General features: G+C 36.6%; 1 protein-coding gene across 3 annotated transcripts; it reads right to left on the bottom strand.

The window, feature by feature from the left end:
• Positions 1-407: 407 nt before the first annotated feature.
• On the bottom strand, positions 408-9,368 carry papolg (poly(A) polymerase gamma). Of its 3 annotated transcripts, none has more exons than XM_056257035.1 (22): positions 9,210-9,368; positions 8,481-8,648; positions 7,018-7,084; positions 6,812-6,890; positions 6,563-6,672; positions 6,426-6,479; positions 6,230-6,341; positions 6,055-6,144; positions 5,689-5,827; positions 5,448-5,520; positions 5,240-5,360; positions 5,073-5,157; positions 4,941-4,994; positions 4,512-4,631; positions 3,688-3,797; positions 3,446-3,567; positions 3,187-3,350; positions 2,647-2,759; positions 2,316-2,518; positions 2,058-2,138; positions 1,810-1,869; positions 408-1,735 (listed from the first exon to the last, which is right to left on the bottom strand). In XM_056257035.1, the coding sequence occupies exons 1-22, from the start codon at positions 9,224-9,226 to the stop codon at positions 1,637-1,639; spliced, it is 2,241 nt and encodes a 746-aa protein (XP_056113010.1). In that variant the 5' UTR covers positions 9,227-9,368; the 3' UTR covers positions 408-1,636. The 3 variants fall into 3 exon arrangements, with proteins under 3 accessions (XP_056113010.1, XP_056113011.1, XP_056113012.1); XM_056257036.1 differs by having other exon boundaries at positions 2,647-2,756; XM_056257037.1 differs by lacking the exons at positions 408-1,735; positions 1,810-1,869; positions 2,058-2,138; ... (8 more) ...; positions 5,240-5,360; positions 5,448-5,520 and having other exon boundaries at positions 5,685-5,827.
• Positions 9,369-17,708: the final 8,340 nt, after the last annotated feature.

Genomic DNA, 17,708 nt, shown 5'->3' with positions numbered 1-17,708 from the left:
AACTGATCAACCCATGAAAGGGTAATCCCCTGCACGCAGTGGGAATCTCCCATGAACAAGGACGTTTATTTCCAACAACAGAGAAAGAACAACACTTCGAGAGAATTTACGCTTTGAGTATATATGGGTACATATTTTTTTTGTAATTAACAGTTCAGTTATTCGTAGCTTATTAGTAAATATCCTGTGAGAGTTGTGGTCAACGCCACATGAGTGTTTACAATTTCACTAGTAATAACTACGTCACAGGGATGGCCCATAGGAGGTGACGTCATCGTAAGCTGTGTAAGAAGTTGCAACGTAACCTACACTGCATGTAAAGAACATATCCCGTTTTCTCTTTAAAATCATCGTTGTCATGAACAAGAACGTTTTGGAAAAGTGAAAAAAAAGGAGACAGGAGCCACTTGGGGTTTTGTGAATTTTATGTTCTCAAATGTAAAGGCAGTTTACATTACATACAAAAATACCCTTTCAAATACAACTTTTGCCCTACAAAAGAATATGACAAGTAGATTTTTTTTTAAATTGTCCTAAAGGTAACAGGAAGATTCAAACTGAGCGATGAAATGAATGTCTAGAAGAAAAAGATGTTAAACTGCAATACCTGTGATATAAAAAAATTATAAATGGTACAAATAAATAAAATGTTAAGAAACCCCAAAATGAATAGTAAGTCTATGTTCTCTGTACACCCCAACAGGGCAGGACAGTAGGATGTGGAAAGGAGGGGGGGATGAAGGAGGAAAAATGGAATCTAAATGGAAAGAGGGCAGAAATCTTATTTAGTCTCTGTTCTTAAAGTTCAAGAGACACTGCCATTCAGACCTCCATGGGAGGCGCAGGGGGTGACGCCCTAAACGCAGGAAATTACAATCATGCACATGCACACGCAAAACCAACATGGACTCGTTTATCATTGAGCAAACTTATAATAAAAGCAAACCTGCTTCGAAATGTAGGCCCAACAAACCCATACCTCAGATCTAATACTGTTCTTTTGTTCTGAGCTGATAACGAAACTATGGAGTGGCAGCAGCGTTTGTGACCGGTAATGGGAGTCATGGTTTTGAGTTACTAATGCTGGTCCATATACACACTCGCACACATACGCACCCCACACAAAAGGTCCTCCCAGAAACTGTACCAGAACCTATACAGCCATTACAAAAAGACTGCAAGGAAAACCTTTGGACAAACAAAGAATCTCATTTACAGTGACAAACAGGACAATTTTTTTTTCAACTTTTTTTGTTAATAAAAACTACATTAAGGTGGCATAGAAAGACTAACAATGATTTTTAAAGTTATTTACAAACTAATCTACTGTACAAGTTGTTTCAAAAGCTCAAAGAGATGTCTAAGCAAGCATTCGGACACAGTAAGGCATAAAAAAAAAACTACTTGGGAAGAAAAAAAAATCTATACTTTACACTAACTCTTTAACAAGCAGGAATACCAGCCAAATATCAGTAGCAGTTTAAAAGCAGCACTGCTGTTACACAGGTGTGGTTCCACTCTTTAAGGGAAAACCTGTGTAGACAAATGCTCAAGAAAAGGGGAAAAATAGATTAAAGGGCAAACTCAAGAGTGGCAGCAACAGTAACAATTCATGTCACCTGTAGATAGCTCACTGTTATCGGTTAAGGGTGAGCCTGATTGAATTTTTAATCACACGGAGGTTGCTTGTGGGGATTGGGGAAGATGCATCCGGAAGCTCTTTGCTGGATAGTCTCTGAAAACATAAAAGACTATTAAATTAATTTCAATTTTGACATTAAATTACAATAATAATTGCATGTCAATTACCTGTGACCTTGATGTATCGATTGTTGGTATTGGCATAGGTTTGGTTGCTGCAAGATCCTCCTGTGTCAAAGAGGGGTTTTTTTTTCAGGAAATTTGTTTTTGCACAAACATTGCGTGAGGTCTTATTGTGTTGATGCAAGAAAACAGTTTCAGTTTCAGTGAAATGATCCAATTGTGGTGTACACCTGTGGTTAATGCAATAAACATGAAGAAAAAAAATATATATATATACACACACACTCACTCACCACTGTTTGCGCATCATCACCATCCAAGCCATTGCTAGTTGGAGGGTTTGGTTCTTTAAACGCACAGTCATCAGAAAACACCTGAAGCATATTCATTCACATATTAAGGCATGCTTGAAGTTAAGACTGTATTGGATTTTTCCATTTTTATTAGTGTTCCTCAGAAATGAAGAGGTTGACCATTCATAATGGATTTCTTTTTTTTTGTATGTGCTTTTGAATGGCATAAATTAATGCAAATAAAAAGCTTTGTGAGACCTCTGTATCTTTGTGCCTCTTAGGTGGATCCTCCAGAGATGGAGAGTGAGGTCTCTTTGGTGCTCCATTGACACTGTTGGGCAGGTCAGTTGGGCTAGGGGAGGAAGAGGTAATGCGTGGTATCACACTGCGGCCCACCACTGTAGGAATGGTGTTGCCAGCGGGAGGTGTTGGGGGCTTGGCAACTGGACTGGCGATGGCCTCTGAAAAGAAAAAAAGTACTAAATGAGTGGAATCAAAATGAATTGCAACTTACAAAAACACCAACAAATGCGTTTCCCCATTAGAAAAACAGGAACAAGTCCTTAACAGAAGATATGATGGCACTTACTGGAGCCGATGACTGGAATGGACATTCCCTGTTCTGGTTTTGGAGGCGACAATTCTGATGCTGGTGGGCTGTCCATGAACACAAGGACTGGATGACTGGGTGGGCTGATACTACTAAAAAAAGAAAAGAGGGAGATAAAAGAAAGGGTTAATACAGAAGAAGCAGAAGGTTAAAAAATACTGTCAATGTTGAAAAATGAGGTAATTGTAAATAATAAGTTAATTATGTAACAGCATTTTGACACTACGGCCAAGTCATATTTTGGCATTTCTTGTGCTTGAGAACGAGGCCATAAAATTAGCTTGACCACAAAAAAATAAAAAACCTGCAATTTGTGACATTTATTATTTGTGCACTGACAATGTGAAAAGTCATGTGTGATACAGTTAATTAAAAATTGCCATTTCAGTCCCTTGGGAAGGTATTTGAGATTCACTTAAAAACTCAATCTTTCAGGAATCCCTTAGAATACTTTGGTGTAAACCAGCTAAATCAGGTACAATAAAATCACAAGTATTTCATCCCAATCAGTGACACTACCTGTCTTCAGGTGTGGATACAGGTTGGCATGGTTGGCTGACTGGTGTAGGCGAGCTGAACGGGGTGCCGATGTCTGTGTCCCTGGAGCTGTCCAGCTGACTGCTATCCAGTGAGCAGCGCTTCGACCCACCACCATTTGAGCTTCGGTTTATATCTCCCAAACTCTGCCAAGAGATAGAGTTAGGTTACAGCTATTGCTTCTTTAGAGACCAAGAACATTGATCATTGATGTAAACACTAGAAGACTATGTGGTTTTACCTTTTTCTTCCTCTGCACAAGTTCAGGAGGCAGGTAATGATGCAACTGTTTCTTCTTCACATGTGTGGCCTCAATAGTCATGCCATCCTTCAGCATGTTGATGTTGCTGGCCTGCCTATAAACTACAAAGGAAATCCAGCTTTTAGACATTAAAAGACCCCAAGTGTCCTCTACATCCAAAATAACCAGTAACTTTAACAGGACAACGGAGGAAAACAAAATGCACAGGCGGAGCAGCTAACCAGTATCGGTGAAGGACTGGATGTCATAGGTCAAGTCAATATTCACACAGTCAGAATTGTCCAGTTTTTTGAAGCTGATTCCAATAAACCACATGGAAACAAATTCATTCCTGTGAGAAAAAAAAAAAAACAGCATGCAAATTTATAAACTTTTTAATTTCTCTTTAGTAGTCCCTATATACAGGCCATTAGATATCAGCAAAATAAATGTTGGCATTGTAAAATGGTGATTAAAGGTGGTTGTATGAAGCAGAAGTTGAAACCCTGAGAACAAATAAAATTAAAATAATAATCGGAGCAAATCCAATAGTGTCCTCGCATCATCTATCCTCCTGCCTTAATGAACAAAACATTAGCCTCATGTTTGTTCTTATGGCAGGATGACAATACAATTGATAAAGTACAACAATAGAAATGTCAACTGGAAGAGATTTTACCATACTGTCTGCACCATGATAGATATAAATCTGTGCAGGACTGCTTTGCATTTACAGGAATCATTACCTTACTTTTAAGTAAGGTCTTTTGGTCTTTTAAATAGGCACTTCGTATGATAAAGTCATAATTTGCGTCCAACAAGTTCCAGATAAAAAAAAAGAAAAATTACTACATTAAATACATTTCACTTGTAAAAGATTTCTTTCTATTATTATGCAAAAATGGAACCACATGTTTATTTGAAATGCAGAGCATTTTCACTATGAATGAATATATAATTTAAACCCGACAAAGAAAACAAAAACAAACAAACATTATATTGTGATATAAAATTACTCATACCTAGACAATTTGTTGGTCACGCCACGCACCTATCTATTACTTACTCATTGCGGTTCTCTTTTGAACCGGGAAAAGACTGTGGGTTGACATGAGCAAGGGTGATGTACTCATTGCGCTCCAAATTTCCAACCAACACTCTTATCTTTGACTCCACCAGTCCAATCCTGTGGAGGCCAGAACATCATTATTTGAGGAGTCTGTGGTTCCAGAAACAGAACCCAATGAACTGATTTCAGAATGTAGATCGTGAATTTGAGTTTAAGTGTAGCCTTTTCTATTATTATTATTGTTGTGATGCTGTTTAAGTGGAATGAAAACATTTTAGTACAAACCCATACAAGCAAGTCAAACTATAGTTCTTTTTTGGGGGTTGAGGGGTACGTTTTAAATTTCTGACAAATATTACTAAGTCCAATTAAAATTAGAACAATTTTTGCAGACACACAAAAAAAGCAGCAAGAAATGAATTTTACCACTCTAGATGGTTTTCCTCAGTGGATGCACTGGCAGTAAGGACAATGTAATGCCTGCAATAAACAAACCAACATTAAATTCAATTTTTACTGCAATTGATCTCTGATATGACACTATGGATAACCCCTTACTTGTACTTCTGGAAAAAGTTGGGAGGTTCAAATAACTTGGACCAATCGGCTTTACCCAGAAGAATTTCATCTGTAACAGTGAGACCTTAAAACAGAAAAATTGGAAACATGAGCAATGGTCAAGGGAGATGGCCAATATCTGACCTACTTTGATTTAAATTACATACCATTCTTGAACTCTTCACTCATGATGGTGCGTGTGGAAGTAGACACGTTGTAGGTAGAGTTCTGTTGCGGGTATGCAGGCGTGATGATTGGCATCAGGTGATACCTGTCTGATGGATTCACCTGAAAGTAAAACAACAGATGGTAGAGTGAAATGAGAACACTTTCATAAAGCCTAGAAAAATTGTATACAATGAACATAATACTAACCCGCGGATCCCAAACTGGCAGATTCAAATTGCTGTCTTCAGGTTGTTTTAAAAGCACAGGGTTTGGCCATTCCCTGAAGTAGTAAAAAAAAAAAGAAAAAAAAAGAAGTTTATGCAGTGAAGAGATGAGAGGGGGAAAGCAATGGACATTCCATGACTACAGGACATGGACTAGACATTAACAACACACAATACGTGAAGTTCCAGTTCCACCATATGGACTACATGTGCTGTGACCTCACCATTTAGAGAAGACCAGAAAGAACTTGTGCACAAGTGTGGCGGCAACAGCATTTGGGTAAAGCTGACATGTCCTGGCCACCAGCATAGCCCAGGACACGCCACCCAGAAAGCCTAGCATGTTGGAATAGATTCCACGGCCTAAAAAATAAAAAAAAGTCACTGAATTGCATTCTTAGCAAAACCAAGATTTAGAATAAAAGAGATCAGAATTTCAACCCAGATGAGTGTGAAGCATTTATCAAGTCATTTCCCTGTACCATTTCACCCTTTTCTCCCCATCATTTCTGTCCTCCTCTACTCGATCAATAATAAAAATAAAAATAATAATAAAATTCTCAAAAGGCAATAATTTAAATCACACTTACGTTTGGCCCACAATTTAATCGCTCTCAATGTTAATCTGAAATTCTCTTTATTAGGCACCAAATATAGGATCTCATCCGTAACACGGCAACCTGGAAAATGTACAAAACAACAAGTAAATCTATGAAATTAAGACTGTACATGTGACATAAAACATAAAATCTTGAAGGTTATTACCGTTTAGACTGCGAATGCATCTGATGTCCAAGTTTCTGAGGAGGGAGTCTCCTCTTAGGTCCAGGTTATCAGGAATGGACTGTAACGCGAGCCTAGCAAACAGCAGATCAATCTGAGGGGGTGAAGAAAAAAAGTAAATAAATAAATATCATGCAGGCTTATATCATAAACAATTCGTCATCATCAAATGCTTTACCTCAATGCCATCAAACTTGAATTTGATCACTGGCACAAAAGCATCCTCCACAGCCTAAACAGGAATTATACACAAGATAAAGTCACTCTTAAAACAAAGCAGTGGCATAAATTATGAGTAATGGAAAAGGTACTCACCCGTAGATCCTTAATCTCATCATGCCGTTTTAGTTTTTCGAAGAAAGATGAGAAAAAGTCAGTTCTTTCAACATGACGTGGGGCAACACACAAAGCATCTATATCAGCACCTAAAGGAAAAAAAAAACATTGATATGCAAAGGGTACAAATATTCCTCTTTATAACTTAAAAATATCTGCAAACCTTAAGTTAAAGTCTTTTAAGAATTTTCAGCTGCTTTACAGTACAAGAAAGCTCATCAAATGTACCTTTTGTGTGCACTCCCAACCTATATGACCCAAAAGTAAAGATTTTGCCACCAACATTCGCTACTGCAGGTGGAAGATTCTGTGAGGCAAAAGAGACGATTTAGAAAAGCAACTTATACTTCTTGATAAAAAAAAAAGTAACTTCTTGTCATAACAGGTGATGTGACAATGACATAACAGGCCAAGAGACCTGTAGTAGTATTTACCTTTGTTTCACTGATTTCTGAAATCCACTCCTTAACAAATGAATTCAGCTTCCCAAGAACTGCAAGCCTATACAGACACAAACATATCTCTCTTACTCTTAGTCATTACAAACATAGAAGACACTCTGCAAAAACTAGTTTGTAGAAGGCAAATTATACGCCTAATACTGTATTAAAAGTCAAAGGATTTTTGCTTAACCAGCAACAAAACAAACCATGTAAAAATTGTTAGAAGTTCATGACTTTAGTTAAATATGGAATAAAAACAATTTTTTTTCCTTTCAATTGTGTGCATGCAAAAATCTGTAATTTCTTATTGTCTCGACATTAAGTAAAGCAAGTAAAGTGAGCCAGGGTATGGCAAGATTGCAATATCTTTTCTGATTTTATGCTTTTATGTAAGATAGAGCACCACTGCCATGAGAAATCAGGTCTTGTGTCTTGAAATCGGGTCTCAGGACTCCAATAGGTACTCTTTAGAGCCTGCTTACAATTCCCACAAAATCATGTTTTATGTTATGTTTGAACTACGTTTTAAGGACAATTAAAGTTTGTTTAGTTCACTAGAATAGCATACAGATAAACAATTAGCCTGATAGCTTAACTTATACACTATGCATTTGAACATACATGCATTTACAATAAGTAATTAAGTAAAATATTCAAATACTCCAGTTATTAAAAGAAAAATCTAATTCTATATAGAATTTAATTATTTTATTATGCACTTGACTACATGGTAAGCAAGTACATACATATTTTAAATTGTATGTTCCACCAAGGAACAAATCTCTAAAACACTCAATAATATGTTCAGGGTCAGTGCTGGTCTTATGATTATTAAGTGGTTACTGCTATGTCACAGTGACACCTACGCCAAGCACACACCACATAACTGGAGGCTGCCACCCTGCGTTTCAATTCCAGGGCACTCAAAAACTTGTCAGCAAGATTTTAAGCAAATCTTTGGTTAGTACTTCAACACATATAATGCACAGGGCTTGTTGCCTGTCCAAAACATACAAAAATGCTGAAGTATGATCTGTAGTTTTAACAAATATTTCCATCCATCTGACGGACTTAGCTAACAAATAAACAGGGATATCTGGATGAAAGTAACATGGAGGGAGGGAGAGAGAGAGAGAGAGAGAGAGAGAGAGAGAGAGAAGAGAGAGAGAGAGAGAGAGAGAGAGAGAGAGAGAGAGAGAGAGAGAGAGAGAGAGAGAGAGAGAGAGAGAGAACACGTTGTCAAAAATAATAATAAAAAGTTGACATCACACTTTAACCAATAAAGAACATTTTTGCATATACAGATAGCTCCAGATATGTCGACTGCAAAGATCCTTCAAAGGTTTGCGTTGGTACTTTCATCAAGGACAGAGATAGCAACAAACATGTGGCAGTCTGCAATGGACAAACCCCGTCTCTAACCACTGGAAAGATACATAAATGAAAGTTCTCACCTGTGATTGAGTTCATCTTCACCCTCAAACACTCCAAATGGTTTCATAGCCTCAGTGAGCTTTTGAGTGTAGATATGGTCTATCTCTCGGGGAAAGGCCAGGCTGATTGAAGATGTGATGCCATAATGTTTCCGAGGCTGCTGCCCGCCAAGCGTACTGTCACCAGTCCTGCAATTGAAGACATAATCATGACAATAATAATAGGTTCATTCTGCACTGTAGAGACATTAGATATTAAGATTAATAACAAATCAAATAGTATTGAGCTAAAAAAAAGCCTAAAAGCTTTTTAAAAATTAAGGGGGGCTCTAATCATTTGACAGTACAAAATAGTAATATGTAAATATGTATGTTCACACACACACACACACATAGGCAAATCATATTGTACATTCAAATAAGCTTCGTTTCATGAAACGTAAACAAGCATTGAAAGAACCGTGCATTGCCCAATGTTTGGTGTAAACAAAGACAAGATTACTTGGCAAACACCACCAACATAACGTTACTTTTTAAATGCAACGGACTAAACCATGCGTGTATTTAACCACTGTCATGTACTCATTTATTAAATTAAAAACACACAATCAGGCCGTTTATCAGCTACAGTCTGCATTCTCTCACCGTTATCTTAATAAACTGGCTAAACTAGCCTAGCATGGCATTTTTTTAAATCAACAACTAACCCGTTTAGCCTACTAAAATCACTTTGGGGCATGGAACACTTACGTTGACATCTCTTTCATGACCTTGCGTATAAATATCCACTTATTTTCAGAACAAACGCGCAGAAAACATGTAAACTCAGCCAGCAGCAGCCTCGTCTCAATTTATAACAATAGTTGTTGCTCCAATATGGCGGCCACCGGACAGACATCTCCCGACATGCTTTGCGCCCTGACACTAGCAGATGAATGTGTTCAAATATCAATAATTTTATTGGACTACAGTGAGCAGAGCAGCAGGCGAAACGACTATACAATTTTTTTGTCATTTTGTAAAAATTATTATTATTGAAGAAAATCCGCACTCTCTGGTAAAAAGTAGAAATCCTGAAGAGATCTGGGCTTGTTGTTATTCGGTTGGATATTTCTCACAGTAGGTTTATTTTTGAAAGTCAAATCATAGACATGTATTTTAAGATTATTGTTACAAAAAAAAGCGAATTCACATTTCCTCAGTTACTGGCCTGGACAAAAGAAGTATTTGAATACATGATGACCATTTGTGACAACGTGCCCCTCGCTATCTGGCAGCATCACGTGACCAAAAGCTGCGTAAGTAGCCCTACAACCGACTGCATGACAAGTTTGGTCCTTTTTCAACATAATATGTGAGATTATCGATACTGAAACTTTATTTGGACAGTACTGATGGGTGAAAGTGATGTAGTTGAACTAATAACAAACGACATTAAGCTTCCCAAGAACTAGCCTACAGAAATCTTCTGTGGAAAAATACACAGAGTCTAGGCCTACTGCTCTGTATTTTAGCTGGTATTGAACATTTGGCAAAAAATAACTTCTTATTGTTTATAATACTTGTCTATCCGTATATTACACTCACAGGGATACATTTTTATCTGTTATACGGCCTGCTTCATTTTTAATGTAGCCTACAGTGGAGTGATACATTTTAAATAGTTTGGAAATGGCTTTAAATCCCCTTTCAGACTCAAAAGCCTCAAAAACCTTCCTTCTGAGTGACCTAAAATTGAAAAGGCAGCTTTATATTTTCGTGTTGTATGAACGTGCAGTTTATACCGTGATAAATACATTAATATTACAAATATGTGTAAAATATAATTTGAAAAATATTTCGTTTTTATTAAATTGCATTATGTTCGTTTTTTATTCATTTTCAGTCTCATTTATTTATTTTAATCTTCATTATTTTAATATATATATATATATATATATATATATATATATATATATACAAATTAAATTAATTATAGCCTAATATAGGCTATATTAAATTAATATATATATATATATATATATATATATATATATATATATATTAATTTAATATAGCCTATATTAGGCTATAATTAATTTAATTTGTTTATTCGAATAACTGTATTTATTTATTTTAATCTCATTTGCATTGTTTTTATATATAGCCTATTTACTTTATCTACTTAATAATTTATTTAGGCTAACTTTATTTATTTTCTTATTACTAATATTTATTTATTTATTATCTGTTTTCCCTAAACATTTCCAGACCCCCTACCACCCCCTTGAGTCCACTTGGTTTGAAAACCCCTGGTATAGGGAATACATTTATTTACGAACAATTTGGACATTCATTCAGGGTTATAATGGGCTGTATCTGCTCCATTTGATGAAGCGTAATAGTTCTAGTTTAATACGAGATTTGGCATATGTTGTGATTGAATCGATTAGACACAAGCCAGGCTTCGGTGAGATTGTTCCAAAGAATGTGTGAGCCGTGCGTAATCGCTTATCCACAGCACCATCTAGTGGCTCAATGCCAGTGGTGTGGCGTGATGACGTCCAGCAGCTCTCCAATGAAAACCAGAACAGGAAATGTTGCGTGAGAGTTATTTGACTATGCCCAATACTGTTTTGTTGTGGTATATGGGGTGTTGTAGTAAATTATTATTATGTTTTTTTTTGTAGAGTTGTCACCATAATATAATCCTGCACACATGTGTGTGAATAAAAGGCTATTTTCACATAGAATCACACTGTTGCTGTATTCTATTTCCTTTATTGTGCAAGAAAAATTTACACCATTTACGACTTGATGATAGATAGATAGATAGATAGATAGATCGTAATGAACCATTCCCCCCCAATATCTTTTAAAGAATCATTTAAGGAAATACTAATGGAAATAACTTATTTTAAATAGCCTAATATTACAAAGTTTTATAGATGATAATGTTACAAATTCACAATGAGTGTGTTCCAGTGACTTGAAGAATAAAATTACTCGATCATTTAAAATAAATGATGGCTATATTTATACTGGCTCTTTTATTAAAGGTGTATAAAAGCCGCACAGCTTTACACTGTTAATCAAGCTTTCTGCTGTGCTTTCATATTGACATTCTCAAATCGTTATATTTCATTCAGTGTGATTTATCACACTTTTCCCTCAAAACCACGTTGGTCAACATTTCAACATTCTAGTGTATAATGTCTTCCTCCAATGTTGCAGTCGATAAATTCTTACTTTAATGCGTTTTTTATATAGGATGTATGTTATTGGCTCATTTGAGACCAAGAAACGACCCTCACAACGACATTTTCTTTATTAATTACAACATTTTAACACCATTTTAAATTTCAATTAACATCTTTATTTTCAAGAACACTTCATTTTAGATGAACAGCGTTTACAAAGAAAATGTTCGAAGCAGAAAGTAAAAGGTCCGAATGAACAATGTAACCGAATAAATGAAACGGTAACAAAAAGCACTTTGTGAAGTATTAAAATGAATGTTACTGCGATAAATGCAATACAATGCAAAACAATATTATATTAGAAACCACTGTATATTTAATTCTGTATTTTAACATGGCATTGATGGCAACATAACACTTCTAGGCTGTAGAGTGAAGTCTTTTCTTTTCTTTTCTTTTCTTTTCTTTTCTTTTTCTTTGCAACAGGTAAACAGCTGAACGTGTTCCTCGTTCTCTTAACCAAGGCATGTATACAGATAGCCTCAGGCTGCAGGAAAGCATTTAGTAATGTAATCCGAATCAGTTGTCAGATAGAAAGATATTGTTATTTTTTTTTAGCTGGTCATCCCGCTATGGTATAAAGATCATTGAGTGAATTCTTCAGCAGTATCGTGAGCCGTGAAACCAACGTGTTTCCTGAGCACGTCTCCCGTGTTTACAGAGAGGTTTAATGGCAGAGTTTGTGTGGCTGTGAGAAGCATTTGCAAGAGTTGTTTTCGTGTAGTTGCTGTCCATGGTTCTGAATTCAATTATAACGACCAGAATTCCTCAGTCTGATTATAGTGAAATCAAGTCAGTCAACTAGCCAAATTATTGCTGGATGCAAGTGGTAAGCAAAGATATTCGGACCAAATTGCAAAAATTGCATCTCTGATTCGTGATATTAGAAATTGTGTTCTTTGTATGTCAACACTAAAGTGACTGATAATGTTCAGATTCTTCATTTTAAGGCTATCGTTGAAAAACAATGCAATGCAGTGCAATGATTTCTTAATACAAAATGCATTTAAATGACAAAAATATACGAAAGATTCTTTAATGTTTGCCTTGTTTTGGACGATTTGCAGAATTTATGTCTAATGCAATTATAAAAAGCTTCAAGAAATCTACATCTTACTCATCTTTCATTGAAAAATGTTAGAACTGGGACCTTTTAATTTTCATATTGTCTTATTATAACAAAAGATGATCATCCTCCTCTTTGTCAAGAACAAAAACAATAATTGTATAAACCATCAGGACACGTCCCTTTCTCCACAATCGTCACACTGCAGTACGTTTATAGCCTATAGTGTTTAGTTTTAGCAACTCGTAAAATCATAAACAGAATTGCAATTAAATAACAAACCATTCCTTACAAGTAACTCAACTAAAAAAAAAAAAATCAAATATGAGGAAAAGAAGCTTCACAGTGTAATGAAGAACCGTTTCAGTTTTAGATCCCAGACGTATATCGCTGTAAAAAGTTGTGTTTATATTTTTTACTCCGTTGTGTTTAATTTAATGGCCTGTAATGCCATAAAATCAAGTTGGTTCATTCACTTCTCTCAATAGGATACGTTCATTTCTTTTTGTCAAGTCCTCTTAATTCTGAACAGCAGAGGGAGCCTGGAACACGGCACATTGCTTTTTCTCTGACTGCGTCTCTCAAAGTCCGCGAATCATGTCGACCATCAGAAACCTCTTTAATGACTCCAATGTGTATCCTTTTATCCCACTTATATAATTCACTTTTATTAATAATAATGCCATGTTTATCCCGCTTATTTTGTTGCATTTAGCACATTACAGACAAAGCCATTTAACTTATTTAAGCCTACCAGTTTTAATAATACGGGTTATAGTAAAAACTTTAATTTCTTCAATGTCATTGATAACTAATAGCGTGAAATCTAAGTTTAGCATGAAAGCAAATATGACAGCCATCCTCATGGGGATGTGAGCTGTGTTGTTTATTTGTTTGTCGTATGGTTAACGCATGGCCTATGTGTATGTGTTGAATATCCCCATGCCTTATTGTTTCACAAATTTTTTAAGTTAAGCAACAACATCTCTTGAACTTATACTGCCTCAATGCGCAATCTATGAACATGAAAATAAACGAAAGACTAAACTCAACAGATAAACGACTTGCGTCCCTATAGTTTTGTTCCATTCATCATCCTATTTATGTAAGATTAACAACAGTATAAACACCGACTGGCATGAACTTGTGAAGCGCGTCACCTTGAAATAACAACGATTACGCAATAATATTTCAAGGATGTGTTTTACTTTGTCTTTTGTTCTATTAAAGCTTTTTTTTTATACAATAAGTGTAGTCTTTATATCTTACAGCATGTGTCCCCATATAGTCAACAATCAGGGGTAATCTGATTTTATCTGTCTCTCACTCATACGCCGTTCCTTTTCGCAGAATAACCAGAACTCACGTTTATAATTTCGCCCACAGAGACGTAATCCCTTTGATTATATCTAATACCTGCCAAAACCCAGATGGCATGCCCACCCATCGCTCGGTGTGATAATGCCACATTGTGAAATCTAGCCATTAATATTAATTTTCAGTCTGCGAATGTGCCTGAACTGCTGAAGCTTAAAATTCCTCAAAGAAGGCAAGACTTGACTTACCAGGGATTTTAAAAGCATTCCCATTTCGCCTCTTTCCGTCCTTTGAGGTGAAACTTATATTCAGTGGGATATGTAGACTTAAGGTGGTTACAGTCGACACGACAAGGCCTATAATTAATCTTGGTCAGTCAGATTTCCTGTCAAATATATATTCGTCTTTGCGACAGTGGACAAAGTGAAGTAATGTTGTTTGCACTGGTGTGTTTTGTGGTGATTCCTGTGCTTTTTAGGGTCTTTTGTGCGAATTAAACTTTCGAAGAAAATGGACGGAGACAAAATTATTTCGTTTATAATGCTCACATTTCTTGAAATTTTACATGAATTACTCAACAGCGATTTGCAGAGACTGTCCCAGAGGAACGCGTAAGAGGATCATGATTACAACCATATCTGAGAAATACATGCCATTTAATTTAGAACTATCATACAAGGCAAGAAAAGCGATTTTTTTTCCATCCAGGTGTTGGGTCAGTGCATGGCCTTCACTCTTGATCGGTCGGTACATCAGTCCAATGGCATCCACAAAGATCTATGTGAACCAGAGAGTATGAGATCCTAGCATCTAGTCACATCTGGCTACCAAAACGGGCAGATAAAGAGGCAAATAAATAATATGGCAAATATTTTTTGTTTACTTTTTTCATTTACATTTTGCAATTGGCTCTGTATTTGGATTAAAGCAGTAAAACGTGGCTCAATTCTCTGTAACATATGTGCACTGTAGTAGTCGTTTAAGAAAGTTTCCATAAGAGTATAAATGGCCACTTTTTTAATTAGAAAAGACATTGTGCAATAATAAAAAAAACTTTGCAATTGATATAACAAAAATAACAATAAAAAATGAATAAATAAGCAAAATTTTATTAAGTAGCCTACGTAATTCACAAAACATTAAGAAGGATGCACAAATAGTTTTTTTCTTTTGCATAATAGTTTGTTTAGCACTAATTAACACGAATTAGTGTTAGAACAAGTACTAGTAGTGTTTACCTTAAACTTTTTTTTAATAAAAAATGCTCAATACTGAGTGACAGCTGCTCTTTGAGCATAAAACTTTATTTGAAAAGTTTTAATAAATTTGGCAAGATAACGTATTGGAACAGTCCTGTCACGTTTTCAAGTGGAATACACGCGGAAAACCTACTTTTGTAATAATAAATAAATTACAACCAGAAAGACACATAACGAGCATATCTGTCCTGAAAAGTCTTTACAGATAAAGTTGGGTAAAGATGAATGAAAACACTAAAGCGCACTCTCTCCATCATACGCAAACTGCACGCGACGGTTTTTACTCAGTGCTAATCTCTCTGGTAAAACATAGATGCCAATAAAGCCCCTCTTTCAACATGACATCAGCGCTGGACAACAGTTGCAGGAAAACAGATCTGCTGATGAAGTGCCAGAGCTAGTGGGAAAATGAGAGGAGTGAAGCATGAACAGGGCGTTGGGCGTTGATTTATCGCATAAACCCTTGGTCATTTCCATATATTAAAATGTGCCCAAGGGGCCAGTCAGTCAATTTCCTTGAGCCACTACCCGTGGAAGGCAAGCACGTGGCCAAAAGAAATGTAACTTTCTTGTTTTTTCCTTCTCTGACCTATGGACCAATATCCATTTCCCCCCTGTAGTCCTTAATAGTGAAAACCTATACTATTAAGAAGGTAGCATTTTAATAAATTGATCTTATAGCAACAGTCATAGGTTTGGTAATCTGGTTTTTGTGTCATCCACAGGGCCTCGCGCATTGAGCTGAAACGTTATTTTAAGCATGAATCTGTCATCGCACTTTCCTCTCACTCTCATTTCCAATCGCTTCGTCTGTCACTCTCTAACACAAAAGCACCTTTTCTGTACGAGCGAGCGCGCCTGACCGTGCATTGGAGAGATGGATATTGCTATGCATTTAACGTCTGGCTGATTTATGATGGGATCAGTCGCATTGTCATTTACATATTGAGATTCTGTTTGTACGCGGCGTTTTGTTGTAGGCTGATAGCTTTCATTCCTGAAGGAGGTGTACGCTCCGTTTGCGCTGATCAATGTCCGCCTGCGGGAGCAGGGACAGACTCTCAAGAAAAGTGAAAATGTATATCAAAAAAAAGAAAAAAGAAAAAAAGGTCGTCCATCAGCCAATGGCCTGAGTGGGTAGGGGCCATTGTTAGTGTTACAGAAGTGCATGAACGTCCTCAAAATTGTCCAGCAGCACCAAAAGCTACACAGCGACAGATCAGTCAAAAGTAAACGCTATTTCCAGACGTTGCACTCTAACCTCACCAATATTTGCTATTCACGCGCGGGGAAATAGTCCTTCAGTTTCAGTCTACAGCAAACCTCATACACCATTTCTACCCTCAAATTTTAAGTTTATCTCTACAAAGTTTTTTTTTTAATATATATATTTACGAAATATTCCGAGCCACGTTTAACAATGCAATCCTTTTGTGGGATGAATGAAATACAGAGCACGATCCCTCTCGAGAGGTCCTAAAGGAATCCGTGGTGCATTTCTGTCAATCACGCTGCACGGTTGCAGAAATATTAGACACTTAAAAATAAAGGTCCTAGTTAGAGACAAAAAGTGTGTTACAGCTTGATTCCGCATGATAACCTTTTTATGATACTTTTTTTTATACAGAAACCAATCTGGTGTTTTAAACCAATGCAATTATCTCTAAGCTTTTATAATATGCAAATAATAGCAAATGCAAGAACCCTATGTTTCTTTGATTATATTAATAATAATAAGAATTACATGTTTTTTATACGCGCTGCACTCACACAATTGCTGTAAATGTAGCTCTCTTTGTGCATGCTGGAGAATAGTGCGCTGCAATGAAACTAAATCAAAGGCTTTATATACCAAATTCAGATCGATACGGTGCTTTTTCACTTGTTGAGAACAATGACCTGAAAAGCATCGGCACAGTCAGTGTGATACAGTCGAGCGAATCCATTGGCATTCCCAGATAGCCTTCGCGCAGAGTTGACCTTTTTACCCAGCGCAAACCTGACTCAACTTTTGCGTTAAGATCTGACACCTCGCACCGAGAAAAAAAAAAAAAAAAAAAAACCCCACACACACGCATCAACACAGCGATCAGTCTTGGTCCAGAAACAAAGATGTCAGCGTATAAGCCTGCAAAGCAGTTTCACTCACTCGCTCGCTCGCTCACGGGTCACATTATCTCCAGCATTCGATTTCAGTTCCGATCGGTTCCCTATTGAATTGTGCCTTTTCCCCGCAGACTGTCACTTGTTCACGCAGCCTCTGCTTTGAGTCTCTGGAGCAGTCGCTATAGTCTAGTCGTACTTCTACTAGTTCGCTGGGGTGTCTCTCTCTTCCTCCCACCTCATGCATTGAACAAGCTTGTCATCG

This window comes from Rhinichthys klamathensis, unplaced genomic scaffold (genome assembly GCF_029890125.1).
Source record: "Rhinichthys klamathensis goyatoka isolate OS25496 unplaced genomic scaffold, OSU_Roscu_1.1 h1tg000135l_1, whole genome shotgun sequence".
In the NCBI taxonomy this organism is placed as follows: domain Eukaryota; kingdom Metazoa; phylum Chordata; class Actinopteri; order Cypriniformes; family Leuciscidae; genus Rhinichthys; species Rhinichthys klamathensis.
The sequence above is the reverse complement of the archived record's forward strand: the minus strand, read 5'-3'. Positions and strand labels throughout refer to the sequence as shown.